The sequence below is a fragment of the Mus pahari genome, chromosome 4 (genome assembly GCF_900095145.1).
Source record: "Mus pahari chromosome 4, PAHARI_EIJ_v1.1, whole genome shotgun sequence".
Classification (NCBI taxonomy): Eukaryota; Metazoa; Chordata; class Mammalia; order Rodentia; family Muridae; genus Mus; species Mus pahari.
Window position 1 is genome coordinate 22,907,840 of NC_034593.1, and position 15,140 is coordinate 22,922,979.

Genomic DNA, 15,140 nt, shown 5'->3' on the forward strand with positions numbered 1-15,140 from the left:
TTTTTTTTTTTTTTGTTTTTTGGTGGCTAATTTGAACTCTATGTAAATGTAGCAAAACTCACCTCACTATTAAAGACTTTGAATCCATGCAGTGAAAAATATCATGTTTTCGCACATTTGGAGATGAAACCACTTTTCCTTTTTTTCATATCATATATGGGGATTTTATACTGAATGACATCTTAATGGTAGCTATCAATATCCTATTTCTTCTTCATAACTCCTCGTGAAAGGGTCTTACAGCTTCGGATGTTCAATAGATCGCATGCTATTGCTTCCTGTTCTTGTTGCTGTGACAGAGGGCCCATGAGCTGTGTCTTCATGTTAATTGAGCTAATGTAGTAACTCTCCCCCTGACACCCCAGCAATCAGACTCTTAGGAGATTCTAGACCTTATCAAGTTTCAGTCGCTATTAGCCCTCGCACTTGTCCAGGCTACTTGTCAGCAATAGGCACACGTGGCTTTGAGCCCTCGTCTCTGGAATTTTGATGAACTAACCATTTCCTGATAGCATGTAAACACAATCCACAGATGCTTAGGGAGAAAGAAATGCTTTAGAATGTTGTTAGTACTTCAGACAGAGTAAGAAGGTAAAGGGCTTCCTCAATTTAAAAAGGTATGTCCAAGAGAAAGATTGAACTTAAAAAAATTCAAGACTGATGTTTAAATAAAATGATTATAAGCCAGGCATTGTGGTAAACACTCTTAATTCCACCATGGAAGCAGAGTTCATGGCTAGCCTGGTCTACATAGTGAGTTCTAGGATAGCCAGGGCTATGCAAAGAGACCTGTCTCAACCCCCCCAGCCCCCCCTCAAAAAAACAGAAAAAACACCCCAAAGGATATCTATCTATCTATCTGTCTGTCTATCTATCTATCTATCTATCTCTCATGTCTCCCCACTCTCTCTAAGCCTTGAATTCACATTGTAGACACACTGTGTGCCCAGTCAGATGCTTCTGTGCTCACCTCCCAGCAGCAGGCTGAAAATTCTATACTTTTTGAAACATGTGGCCTCTGGGGATGAGCTCAGGCTAGCCCGTCGTGCTTACAGCACAAGTGCCTTGCTGACTGAGCTGTTACCTCAGCCCTAGAACATTTTTCTCTACCATTTCAACTTGCATCTAAAACGTTGGAATATCCCTAAAATTCTAGTCCTTTTGAGCAGGAAGGGAACTCCAGTGTGTTCTGATTACACATTTCCCAGTAGTCCTGTGAGTCGATTCTCAAGGTAAGAGATTCATAAGAGCGTGGAAGGGCAGTACCATCTCTGACTATACCTTCTGTTCTTCACCAGATAACTTGAAGTCTGTTTTCTGGTTTTCTTGGGCCTACCTAGTCAAGACAGAACTCGAGTCTTGCTGGCTCCTCCAGGGGGCAGAGGCATGAGCACTGAGCCTTTGTCTTTCTCTGTAGATTTTCTTTGCCAAAGACCCATCCTTCACAACAAGTCTGGTTTAGTGGCTGGACAAGGGCTAGCCTAGAGCACAAAGCATCTGGGAAGTATCAGTAGACTGCCAGGTCTGACCAGAGACCATAGGCCCTCAGCCAGGTCCCTCCCACCTCTGGTGGTTCTGAGTGTCCGTGGAGCCCCTCTGCTAGGCAGCCTTAGTTTTATTCCAGTCCCCCAGAGCCATTTACCTCCATTACTGTAGTCATCCTTCTTCACAGAAATGGGATCCTGCTAGGTGATGCCACCCATGACCTAGAGTCTCAAGCCTATGCTCCGTCCACTGTGATGGAAGAGAAGCCTGTGGAGTTGCCGCAGAGAACACGTTGGCTCTAATCCACGAACCAGTCTCAGACTTGAAACCAGCTCCCAACCCACTTGAAACATGCCCTTGACAATTCAAATGTGTCTGGGGCAGGCAGAATAAACCATGACCCTCTGTCTCAAGCTATCTCTTTCATACCTTTGCTGAGTAACTCAAGGGATAGGATAATCCCCTTCTGGCCGAGAAAGAACTATTTTAAAGCACTGTGGGTCATAAATTAATGGTATCTGGGGACCATCTCAGGTCTCCGCCTGTTTCGACATCCCTGCTTTGGAAGAAAGCCAGGTGACAGGAGTGTGCATCTCACATGACTCTCACCAGAAACTTGATATACAGTGAAAACGAGCAGTTGACTTCATGTGTCTGCTAATACTGAACTGCACTGAAAATAAGTCTACTAAGCCACCTTTAAAACATGCAGCTTTAAAAACTGTTCAACCTTTCATGATGGCTCTTACAACTCTGGGGGAGTTATGGTCAATGCCCGCTATGGGCAGAAGCCAACTGTGTTCTTTGTCCCTGGGGACCAAGGGCACCTTCCTGCCATGTGATCCACCGACACGAGGCCTCTTCAGTCTGTCAGTTTGTTTTCCTAGTGCTGTTTCTTCAGAAACAAAGACAAGAATGATGCTGTCATATGTGTGCCTATGATAGCAGTTAGGTGATAAAGCGCTAGTTAATGTGACATTATTATAGCATTCCTGGGCCGTCCATCATCCACAAACCACTCTTAAGTCAAGAGTATGAAGAGTCATAACCGCTAAATCAAATTGTTACTTGTGTTAGAAACTGAGACTACCACAAAAAAGTTTGATGATCTGTATTTTAAATTGTTAGGTACAAACTGTAGAATAAAACTTGCTTTAAAAAAATTAATTTCTTTTTAATTAAAAAAAAAAAGAAGTCTTTCCTTTAGCTCCCAGGCACTGACTTCTTCTGCCTCTGAGTGACCAGCTACAACTGTAGTGAATTCCTCTTTCTGGACTTTTATATTCCCTTTTAAAACAGTTTTATTGCGTGTGTGTATGTGTGTGTGTATGTGTATGAAATTGCACACATGCTACAAGACATGAGTAGTGATCAGAGGACAACTTGTGGGAGTTGGTTCTTTTTCCACCACGTGGCTCTCAAGGGTCCACTCAGGTTATCAATCATTTTTATCTGCTGCACCATCTTGCTTGGATTTCTCATCGTGATGACACCTCTCAGAGCATCATGAAACTGCCCTGTCAGTTCAGGTTTGCTTTGTCCTGTGTTGTGTGGTTGTGTGCCCTCTCACTCTGGGGTGATATGAAAGGTTTACATTTCATTTTAATTGAATTAAAATGCTAGAGAGTCATTTATGAGTCTTTTTTATTTTTATGAATGACTTCATTCAATCTTCAACCTTGTGGGGCTGGACATAAAGCCTCTCACCCTAGAGAGGATGCAGCTGAGACTAAGCGACCCACACAAGACTATTGATGGGGGAACTAGGTATCAAACCCTGTCCCTGTACTGTGAAATATCTCCCGTAGGCTCATAGGTCCATACACGTGGACTCCCTACCAGTGGTGTTGTTCGGGGTTGTAGGTCCTTTAAGGCAGCAGAACCTCACTGGAGGAAGTGGGCCATTGCTTGTAGGAGCCAATGTGATGGTGCTGTTTGTTTGAGACAGATTTTCTTGTAGTCACTGTTAACCTTGATATCACTGTATAGCCAAGGATGACCTTGAATTTCTGACCCCTCTTCTCTCCATCCCTCAAGCTTTAGGATTACAGTCGTGTGATTCCAGGGCTGAATTATGCAGTGATGAGAATCGAACCCAGGGCTTTGTGCATGCTAGGAAGGCCCTCTGCCATGTGAGCTAATCTCCAACACAGACCTTGAAGTTTTATGGCCTGGCCTTATGTCTTGTCCATTCTGCTTTCAGACAAAGGAGACAATGTGGCTAACAGCCTTAGATTCCTGCTGACATACCCTCCCCACTCATGATGGACTGTGGGCCCTCATTACTGTCAGCAAAAATAAGTCATTCTCTTAAGGAGCCTTTTCTTGAGTGTTTGGTCCAGCAACAAGAAGTGTAACTAAGTCACCGGGACTTAAGGTCTGCTCTTCATCACTGAGTTCGAAGCTTCCCTTGTGTCTAAGGAAGTACATGTGTTTGATAAGCTTTCAAAAAAGATAAGAGAGCTATTCCAATTTTTTTTAAAAAAAGCATACAAATATTATGTTTCTTAAAGTAATTACTTGGTGGATAAAATTTCTTTCGGTTGGACGAGATCTCTATCCTGTAATTTTCACATCCTATAATTTTGTGCTGTGGGAAGGCACGCCCGGCTTGCTGTAGACGCGGTGTGCTGAAGGGTTTGAGCTGCGGCTTGGTGTAGACGCGGTGTGCTGAAGGGTTTGGGCTGCAGTTATCAGACAAAGAAGGGAGCACATGTTCTGTATGACAAGTTCAGGCTCTGCTTTTTCCTGTGGACTGCCATCTTCCCAGCTTCGGACAAGGTTTGGGAAGAGGTCCCATCAGGACACAGATGACCACAAATCCTGGCCTGTTTGAGGTCATTTTATTGCTTTTATTTTATTCCAAAACAATCTTATAAATGGTCCTCTCAGCCCCTGGATATAAAAAGGAGCATAAGGCTGGGGCCAGCAAACATTTTGAGCCTGAGTTTGGGTCCTATCTGGGGTTGGTGGAGAACAGTTGCCTTAATAAATGGTTTATAGGGTCTCATTTGGGGTTATGTCTTGGCGGAGCTTGTCAAGCCTGGGGTAAGGTTGAAGTCAGATGTGCTGGGCTAACCCAACCCGTTTATATGTCAAAGCCTGCCATTTTCAAAAGACGAGCAGTGAATAGACTTCTATGTGTTTGCATATAACACAGTCTGTCATAGCCCACATGGTCTTTTAGGTAGGTAAATATCAGGGTTGAGTCAAGTGGACATTTCTAGAATACTGGTAGATTTCAGCCAAGGCCCTCATCTATACATGAGAATGGGACAGGGGCAGAGAGATACGTTGCATCTTAGAAGATTCTCTTAACACAAAATGAAAAGGGGTATGTCCCGAGAGACTTCAGATCCGAGTCCAGCAGAACTCATCCCACCACAGTCTAAAAAGTGCCAAGGAGTCCCACATGCGACTTCTCTCTTTCCGACAGCATTCGTCACTGCTACTCTGTCTGTTTCCTCAGTGTCCCCCATTCACAGTGATGAGCCCCCTACCCTGACTGCTCATCGCTGCAGAAGCTTCTTTGGGGTTCCCCCGGGTCCTGAGACCCAACCTTGAGCTGATGCCACTTCTCCTGGCTGCCTTCCATGCGGCTGAGAGCTCGGGCATGAGGGAAGAGGCCCTAAGAAGGAGAGGATTTCATAAAGAAGAGCAGGAGGGGATGGAGAGGGCTTCACCTACCCGGAGGGAGCTGCTGCTCTTCTTTGAAAGGTGCAAGCAGCTTTATGACCACCAAAGGCCTTCAAATACTCTTTTCTAAAAGCCTACATGCATAGGGTGGAGAGAAGTCAGTCAATAAAGCTGGAGCTGGACCAGCATGAAGAGCACGTTTAATCCCCCACAATCTATATATAAAGGCTGGGCATGGCAGTATAAACTTGTGATCCCCATGCTGGGGCCTCGAACAGCTGAATCCCTGGGATCATTGGCTGGCCTCCTCCAACTGGGAAGTTCCAAGTCAGCGAGACTCTGTCTTAAAGACCAAGTGGACAGGTGCTGAAGGGGACACGTGAGTTTAACCTCTGGCTTCAATACACATATGTAGGCACATACATGTGTGTTCACACACATGCACAAAATCTTATACACACACAAATAAATATTTTTTTTAGAAATCATATAAAATAAATAGAAAGGAAGTGGGCTGGGGCTTGTTCTAGTTCCTCTGGAATTCTGCTTAGGATGAAAAAACAATTTTCACTAGCTCACTCTTTTTTTTTTTCTTTTTTTCTTTTTAATTAAAAAACAAAAACAAAAACCCTGTGTTTGTTTATTTTCTGAGACAGGGTTTATCTGTGTAGCCCTAGTCCTCCTGAAACTCCCCCTGTAGAGCAAACTGGCCTCAAATTCAGAGGGCTAATAGTGCAATACTGATAGCAGCTTTATTCCCAGCGTCCCCAAGGCAAAGGCAACAGTCCACTCTAGCAGATGAATGTGTACACACAATACAGAAGAATAGTCAACCGCAAAACTGAAGGAGCTCTGAAACATGCCATAGTGTGGGTGAACCATGAGGGTAGTGTGTTAAGGAGAACAAGTTAGACAAACCGCATGTGCTTCCACATATACTCAAAATCCAGGTAGAGTAAACTGAAGCTCGCCAGGGACTCTAGGGGATGGAAGGTGGGGGATAAGAGGTGGGAAGTAGGAATGAAGGAAATGCTATCTGTGATGATGATGAGAGGCTTTGAATAAGGAAGGTATCATGTAAAATCAGGACCGCAATTAATGATGAAGACTTACAGTGGACAGAATGCCCAATTTTACATTTTATATATTTACCATAATGAAAATTCAAATGAAATGTAATTAAGAAAAAAAAAATCAAGTATAGCTTGACCTATTTTTTTGCTGAAACGTTCTTTTAATTTGACTCTCCGCCCCATTCTTCCAGCCAGAGCACACTGAAAGCATGGGTCCTCTGCTGGAGGCTGCCCCAGATAGAAGGCTATGTGAACATCCACCCTGTGTGTTAGAGCAGGTCAGCCCTCAGCCTAGGCCATGACCTTGTCATGAATGAACAAGACACAGGGCCTATGGGTCACTTCCTGGCCACAGGCTGAGAAAGAAGAGGCAGATGTGACCCGGTTCTGACTGCAGAGCCAGGCAGCTCCAATGAGCAAGGTGACCTAGAAGTGCTTCCAACCCCGGGCTAGGAGCTAAGCCGCCACGCTTCATTAGCACATGGGTGGGGTACTGTGGACATCACTGCAATGACTGTGGGACGCCTCACTGGAATATACTTTCGTTAAGTGTCCACTTGGGTTCATCTGGTCTTTTAAATGTGGGCTGTGGGAAAGTAGCTCAGGGCTTCCTGTTCTCCTGCGTCCTGTTTACCATTTAAAGACTGCCTTCTCTCCTAACCAAGGCAGTAACCGGGGCTGTTCACATTTTCTCTGTATTCTTCCCAACTCAAACTATGTTTGCCATCTAGTGAGTAATCCCTGACATTGCAATGGTCTCCCTCAAATGCCTTCTCTTAGCCACTGACTTTTCATACTATGGTCGCTTGGATGGTCACTTCTGTCCTGTGCTGCCATGAATATATGGGCATTCAGGCCCGACCATTAGAACAGAGAAATTCTCACAAGAAGGGTCTCTTCCACTGTTCACAAGCAGGCGAGCTGTGACAATTAAGTATCATAAACGGTTTAAGCAGGATGACCCTTGAGAATTAGCCAGCCGAGAGAGTGTGCTCAAGAAAGCTGTATCTGTGCACCGTGAGCTACCCAGAACCCCTCTCAAGCTCTCTCTTTTTCCTGTGTATTCGGAAGCAAAGCCAGAAGCTGTAAGAGTTTGGGAATCTCGCAGTACACGTTGCCTAGTGGGCTATCCAGCCTGTGGCCAAGGATAGCTATAAAGTCAGCTTGATGCAAAAATGTTAAACTCGCACAAAGCGTTATGAGAAGGTGTTTCCCTAACTCTATTTTACCATTCTCCAGCATAGCCTTAGTAGATGACAGTGTCAAAAGGCTCAATGTGTCTATCAGAGCATAGTATTCTGGGCTTCCGAATATACATTAAAAGAAAGAGCTGCATTTTCTTCTATTCTGGCTGTCACTAGGTAGCTCCAGTTTCCTTTAAAAGGTGGTCTGAAGATACTATGTGCCATAAGCTGGGGGTTTTAAAATGAACACTGGCTGGGACTTGCTCACTGGTAAAGGTGGTTGCCACACATGTCTGATGACCTAAGTTCAGTCTCAAGAGTCCATGGGAAAAAACAGTGGGAGGAAAGAACCAACTCCATAAAGTTGTTCTCTGAACTCCACACATGGGCTATAGCGTGTGTGCCTATGCCCCATACACACAATAAATAAATTAAAATTTTAAATACGATATGGGCCTCTGAGATGGGGTCCAAACTGTAAAGATGCTTGCTGCCCAGACCAATACTCTGAATTCAATCCCCGGGATTCACATGGTAGAAAGAGACAAGTGATTCTCACAAGTTGTTTTCACACACACACACACACACACACACACACACACACTCACACGTACCTGTGCATAAATGTTTTAAAAATAAAATAAAAATTAACACTAGTCACTCAGAATTCTTGAAGAATCCCCAGTAACATTCTGTGGCTGGAACCTTAGCATTCTTAAACAATGATGACTCTGTTTTGGAAAACATACTGAATCCTATGCGTATATTTGCTTCTAAGACATAGGCACTGGGAACCCCACAGTTAGGAATCAAGTGCTGACAATTTGCCAAGCTGTGAACTGTATAACTTAGTAGTAATTATGTATATATATGTCTATGTATCCATGTCTGCACATATGGATACACATACTTAAATAAAATCTGATTTAAAATGATATAGTCTCATGGTAACACCCTTTTCTAAACTTTGGTATAAGTCACTTCCTACACCCTCTTCCACGAGATCAGCAAGATTTATTTTAAACTGCCTTCTGTCCAGCAAAGGTTTATGAATGTAGAAAAGGAAGCAGACACAATTCCCTCTTTACTGCCAAATTAAGTTTATCATTCAGCATAGCGCTCCATAGTGATAGCTGGGGTCTAAGAGTCATCCAAGCTGAATGTAGAAGGCTGTGTGGAGGCAGTTTCTTTGTCTCTAAAGCCCCGTGGTCTACTTGGATGGTGATGTAGCTGGTATTTGGGTTTATTTATTTATTCATTCATTTATTTATTTATCTATCTATCTATCTTTTGCAGGGAAGGCCAGAGATATCGGGTGTACATTGTAATACCGCTGCTGCCAGGATTCGAAGGAGACATTTCCACAGGCGGGGGGAACGCTCTACAGGCAATAATGCACTTCAACTACAGGTACCCTGAACTCCAAGGAAGGAACTGCAGTGTTTCTACTTATGTGCTCAGTATCGGGCTTTTAAACCTTAGTCTTTACAGGGTGATGAAATTCAGATGTCACAGTTATCCATGGTGGCTCTGTCAAGTGTAACGGCACCAAAACACTAGTCATTCTGTGTCTGTCTCTTGTCTGTCTCTTTTCCTTCCTTCTTCTCTCCCTTCCCTTCTCCTCCTTTCCCTTCTCCTCTCCATCTCACTATGTAGCCCTGGCTGCCTGGAACTTGCTATGTAGACCAGGCTGGCCTTGAATTTTAGAGATGCCCCTGCCTCTGCCTCCATAATGCCCAGCTAGTGCCTTTTATATTAATTTTAATACATCATATTAATGAAAACTATCTATGCACCACTAATCCCTTTATTGTTTTCAGGAAGTAGAGAAAGATAAAACAGGAGAAGTAAGTGCTAACACAATGCAGGAACAGTTTGAGCACGTTCAGTTAGAGCAGAGAGGACAACCTGAATATTTTCTTTATGTTTTACACTTTTCTAATCATCCTTTTAGGGGGTGTGGAGGGGGAAGAATGAGACTTTATAGTGGACCAAACAGAGAGGGGTTCAGGGCCTTGGGCACACTTGGGTGGAAGGGTGACATGCACCTTGCTTGGCTTCCTAGGACCCCAGTTGCTTCTGACAGTTTGAAGGTGCCCTTGGGTGGGATTGTGGTGGTGGTTGATGGCCCAGGCATCTGTGTAGCTGAGGCTGATTCTGAACTTTCGATCTTGCATTTACCTCCCAGGTGCTGTGATTATCCCTGTGTGTCACCGGGCCTGGTTTGCGGTGCTGGGGACGACCCAGGTCTCCCTGCCCAATCGTTAATTTTGTTCTTCCATTGACTGTCACTTTGTGCCTGTCCACTTGGCAGGATTTTCAGAAATGATTACTGCTGATGCTGTTCCCAGGGGCGAATCCACCTGGCTGGCTACAATGACAGCCTTTGGTCTACACATCCGGGCTGAAGATGGGTTCATCTCTGACGTTGTCTGATGTGGGACATAGCCCAGTCACATTTGGGGTGGTTAGCTGCGCTCTGTCTGCTTTCTTGGCAATTCACATATTACCTTTGGAATATTGTCAGCTGTGATTATTTCCTATGACTGTTTCTTGATATTTTTGAACCAGCTGAATGACATACACATTTGGCTGTTGTTCAGCAGCTATAACCTTTCGTTATAAAAAACATCTCTATGGGAAGGCTATCAGCCTTCCCAGGCATAGCTGTATTGTTAATTACTTTCATACAACAGGCAGATGGACCAAAGAATTTTCGTTTTTTTTCCTTTTTATATAAGTTTAATTATCATCCAGATCAAATATTTTCAATTTTAATTTTAAAGTTTTATGAGCACATACTAATTATAAATAATATGTGCTTGCTATAATGTTTTCTTACAAGCATCTAATAATTTGATCATATCTACCCCCATTGTCTTCTTTTGTCCTCTCTCTCAGGCCACCCCTTTCCAACCATTCTCTCTTCTGTTTTGCTTTCTCCTTCCTCTTTCTTTGGGGGAACCTGTGAATCCCCTTAGTGTTGTTTACAGGTGCGCTTGTGAGAGGTGATTTGTGGCGGCATGAGCATCCTGGTGGCATGCCACTGAAGAAAATGTCCCCTGTGACCATGATAGAACCTCAGGATGGCTGGTGCCTCTTGCTTGTCCATTAGGGTCATCAATATTTAACAGCTTGAGAGACCAAAAGCCCTCAGCAGAGCCAGTTATTTAAACCTTGATTTTCCTCATGTCCATGTTCTTGCTGACTCGATGGAAATAGCCCAGTATAATAGTTTGCTCTGTCCCTGGTGCTCTGCCGAGATTTTGCCCTTTTCACCCCCGAAAGCAGGATGGCTGTATAAGTGTTCTCTCTTATCTGGGAAGACTCCCAAACTTATTCTCAGCACAAGGTTTTCTAAGGGAAAGTTCATTCAGAGCCCATCTCTCTCCCTAAAACCTGGTATCAATTTTATAACCCTTCCATCGGTTCACTTTGTTTTTTTGTTTTTTTTTTTTCAGTAACATTACAAAAAAAAAAAAATCCTGTTACAGTTTTAACTTTTGAAAATGGGCATAGCACTTTCTCATGAAAGTACATGTCCTGTTTCTGCTTGGGTTAGGGTCATGTCCACAGGTATTGGTGTCAGACTTGGTTATTGGGGACCTCTGTCACTGTGCCTTTACATGTGTGGGGACCTCCGTAACTGTCTCTTTATGTGTTTTCAGAACCATGTGCAGAGGGGAGAGCTCCATCCTCGGACAGTTAAAGCCAGAGCGTAAGTCATGCTTTTTCTTCCGCAATCGTCCCTAGGGACCATCAGGAGTTAGCAGGATTAGAGGTGGAGCGGATGCTGATGTACCCTTTGTCCTTTTTGTTCAGTCTGGAACCTGCTCATGGAATGGTGCTGCTCACACTAGTAGGGGTAGACATTCCTACTTAACCAATCTAGAAAACCCCTCATGTACACATCTCAAATGGATAAACAAAAAAACTGTCCTGGCAAATGTGAATGTCACATAGTGTGTTTACATGTAAGCTACTTCACGAAATGTTCAACAGAGGTAAACCATCTTTTCTCATTAAATTGCCCAAACCAGTGTTCAAATGAAAGCACCCATGCATGAGCTAGAAAAACTCTGTAATTTTTATTGATTGATTTACTTTTTTAAAAAACATTTTATTAGATATTTTCTTCATTTACATTTCAAATGCTATCCCAAAAGTCCACTATGCCCCCCCGCCCTGCTCCCCTACCCACCCACTCCCACTCCCACTTCTTGGCCTTGGCGTTCCCCTGTATGGGGCATATAAAGTTTGCAAGACCAAGGGGCCTCTCTTCCCAATGATTGCCGACTAGACCATCTTCTGCTACATATGCAGCTAGAGACTCAAGCTCTGGGGGTTAGTTCATATTGTTGTTCCACCTATAGGGCTGCAGACCCCTTCAGCTCCTTGGGTACTTTCTCTGGATCCTCCATTGGGGGCCCTGTGTTCCATCCTATAGATGACTGTGAGCATCCACTTCTGCATTTGCCAGGCACTGGCATAGCCTCACAAGAGACAGCTATATCAGGGTCCTTTCAGCAAAATCTTGTTGGCATACTCAATAGTGTCTGCGTTTGGTGGCTGATTATGGGATGGACCCCTGGGTGGGGCAGTCTCTGAAAGGTCCATCCTTTNGTCTTAGCTCCAAACTTTGTCTCTGCAACTCCTTCCATGGGTATCCGGCAATACCTCTCTTGGGCATATACCCAGAAGATGTTCCAACTGGAAATAAGGACACATGCTCCACTATGTTCATAGCAGCCCTATTTATAATAGCCAGAAGCTGGAAAGAACCCAGATGTCCCTCAACAGAGGAATGGATACAGAAAATGTGGTACACTTACACAATGGAGTACTACTCAGCCATTAAAAACAATGAATTTATAAAATTCTTTGGCAAATGGATATATCTGGAGGATATCATCCTGAGTGAGGTAACCCAATCACAAAAGAAGTCACTTGATATGCACTCACTGATAAGTGGATATTAGCCCAGAAACCTAGAATACCCAAGATACAATTTCCAAAACACAAGAAAATCAAGAAGAAGGAAGACCAATGCATGGATTTACTTTTATAATATCAGTAATTGCTGAGCAGTCTCATAAGGACTGTCTGTACACATTCTCTGCTTGTCTCCAGCACAGCCCCGTATGGGTCATCTATGTCTTAAGGATGAGGGAAACAGTTCTATGAGGCCAGCAGGTATCTATTGAATCTGTTTATGCACAAGTTCAGGGATTCTCATAGCACTTTCTTATACTTAGTGAAAACAGCCCATGGCATAACCATCATTGTGTCCTTTGAGACAACTATAGATGAGGAAGGAAACACAGCTGCAGCTCTTTCTACATGTCCATTCTAAGTGGGTATGAGAAAAAAAAGATGGAAAGAATGAGAGAAAAGTGTTTGCTCCATATATATATATATATATATATATATATATATATATATATATATATATATATATATCAGTATACAGACCATGTAAAAAAATTCTTATAACTCATAGTAAAAGAGAAAATTAGCTCATCTTTTAAAATAAATAAAATACTTAAATAGACATTTAATTTCAAAGAGATACAGAGATAACTAGAACATACATGAAAAATGTTTAATATCACTTACCATTGGGAAAATCCAAGTGAAAATCACTGTGAGGTGCAACTTCACCCCCTTTAGGATGGCTAAAATAACATCAGGTATTGTCAAGGACATATGAACAGTGGGACCCTCATGCATTGCTGTTGGGAATTCAAATTGGTACAGTGTCATTCCTCAGAGTTCCGAATAAGCCAGAAATTTTCTCTAGTATATATACAAAAAAAAATGCATCTATTCAAAATTTGCATACGAGTGAGTGGTCATAGTCAAAAGAGCCAAAAACCATACAATGTCCAATAACTGATCAACATACACGTTATGTGAGCTTGTGTGTGCACACTTGAAGGCCAGAGAAGCACATCAGGTATCCTGCTGTGCCATTCTTTGTCAATCATAGTGATGGGCTTGTACTGATAAACTATAAAAAGCAATGAAACAGTATACGCTACAATTTGGATGAATCACGTAGGTACTGAAGGAAGGCAGGCACAAGAGGCCACATGTTATACGGTTGCATTTTTATGAAATGCCTTTACTCGTTGAATCCATAGCAACAGAAAGAAAGTTTTATGGTGATTGCTAAGGTCTGGGGAGAGTAGGTAGGATCGAATGCTGAGTAAGTGGGCATGGGGAGAGAAATGTCTTAAAATGAGGATTTGTTAGCTTTAAAAACTATAGGACCCACTGGGTGTGATGGTGTGTGCCTTTAATCTCAGCAATGTCTTAAAATTCATAGCATGTGAGCACAGACCAAGTGCAGTGGTGCACATCTGTAATCCAAGCATTCAGAAGAAGGGGAGGAAGATCATCCTTAGATAAACAGGTCATCCACACTCAAGGTCATCCAAGGTCATCCTTAGATATACAGTGTGTGCAAGGACAACTTGGGATACATGGAAAATAAATCTCAAAAAAAAAAAAATCTGTCTCAAACAAACAACAACAAAAAAATCTGTGGTATGTGACAGTACACGCCTTTGAGTCAGCACTTGGGAGGCAGAGGGAGGAGGATCTCGTAGAATTGGAAGGTAGCCTGGTCGATATAGTGAGACCTTTTCTCAGACAAATAATCAAAATAACAAAATAAACAAAACCACCAAAAAAATCCATCTACTGAACCACAGTCTTTATTTATTTGCACTTCTGGGATTGAATAGAAAGCCTTATATACACGAAGCGGGAACTCTGCCGTTGAACCTTATTCCCAGTCCTGAATTATACAACTAAAAATGGGAAATTTCATGCTAAGGAACTTTGGGAAATATTTATAATTTTTATAAGTTTTTAGAGGATCTGTTAGCTTTAAAAGCTATAGGACCCACTGGGTGTGATGGTGTGTGCCTTTAATCTCAGCAATGAGGAGGCAGAGGCAGGACTCTGTGAGTTCAAGACCAGCCCAGTCTACATAGGGAGTTCCAGGACGGGCATAGTGAGACTCTGTCCCTCAAAATAAGTAAGTGAGTAAATAAATAAATAGACTTGAATTTCCGCTATGGGTATATCATATATGCACACACATGTCTATCAGTGTTGGAAAGTTTAGGGATTTTTTTTTTTTTTACTTATGGTGTGTTCAGACACAGTTATGCACATTGCCTAACGGTACCCAGGAGAGAGCAGATGTCCCAGAGTGTCGCCTTGGTCTCTATGGGTTGATGAATCAGTCTATATAAAAGACATACTGAAATAACAGTGTAGGAAAGCACCCACGCTGCCTAATGCTTGTAAGGCAAAGGAGAGGGTATAGGAGAGTCAGGCATCAAAGCAAGCTGCTTCTTTCCTTTCTCATCCTGCACTTGAATAAAGCGGTTTTCTTTAGCTCCAGACCCTTCATCTCGCCTTTGCCATTCAGGGGAAATAAATTGGATTTTAACACAAGAAACAATTTCAGTGGTAAGCCTGCTTGAGGGAAAGTTTCTTTCTTTCTTTCTTTCTTTCTTTCTTTCTTTCTTTCTTTCTTTCTTTCTTTCTTTCTTTCTTTCTTTCTTTCTTTCTTTTTGTATTTATTTTATTTATTTATTTATTCTTTTTTTTTATTATTTTCTTTATTTATATTTCAAATGCTATCCCAAAAGTTCCCTATACCCTCCCCTGCCCCTGCTCCCCTACCCACCCACTCCTACTTCTTGACCCTGGCCTTCCCCTGTGCTGGGTCATATAAAGTTTGCAA

The 15,140-nt window shown here is 42.7% G+C and overlaps 1 protein-coding gene across 4 annotated transcripts in view; it reads left to right on the forward strand.

Moving 5' to 3' along the window:
- The window catches only part of Pld1 (phospholipase D1), a 185,426-nt gene that overhangs the window by 147,602 nt on the left and 22,684 nt on the right, over positions 1-15,140 (forward strand). For all 4 annotated transcript variants that reach the window (XM_029537928.1, XM_029537927.1, XM_029537929.1 and 1 more), the window contains 2 exons: positions 8,675-8,788; positions 11,047-11,096. In XM_029537928.1, coding sequence (XP_029393788.1) covers positions 8,675-8,788; positions 11,047-11,096 — 164 coding nt within the window. The remainder of the gene's footprint in view (positions 1-8,674; positions 8,789-11,046; positions 11,097-15,140) is intronic.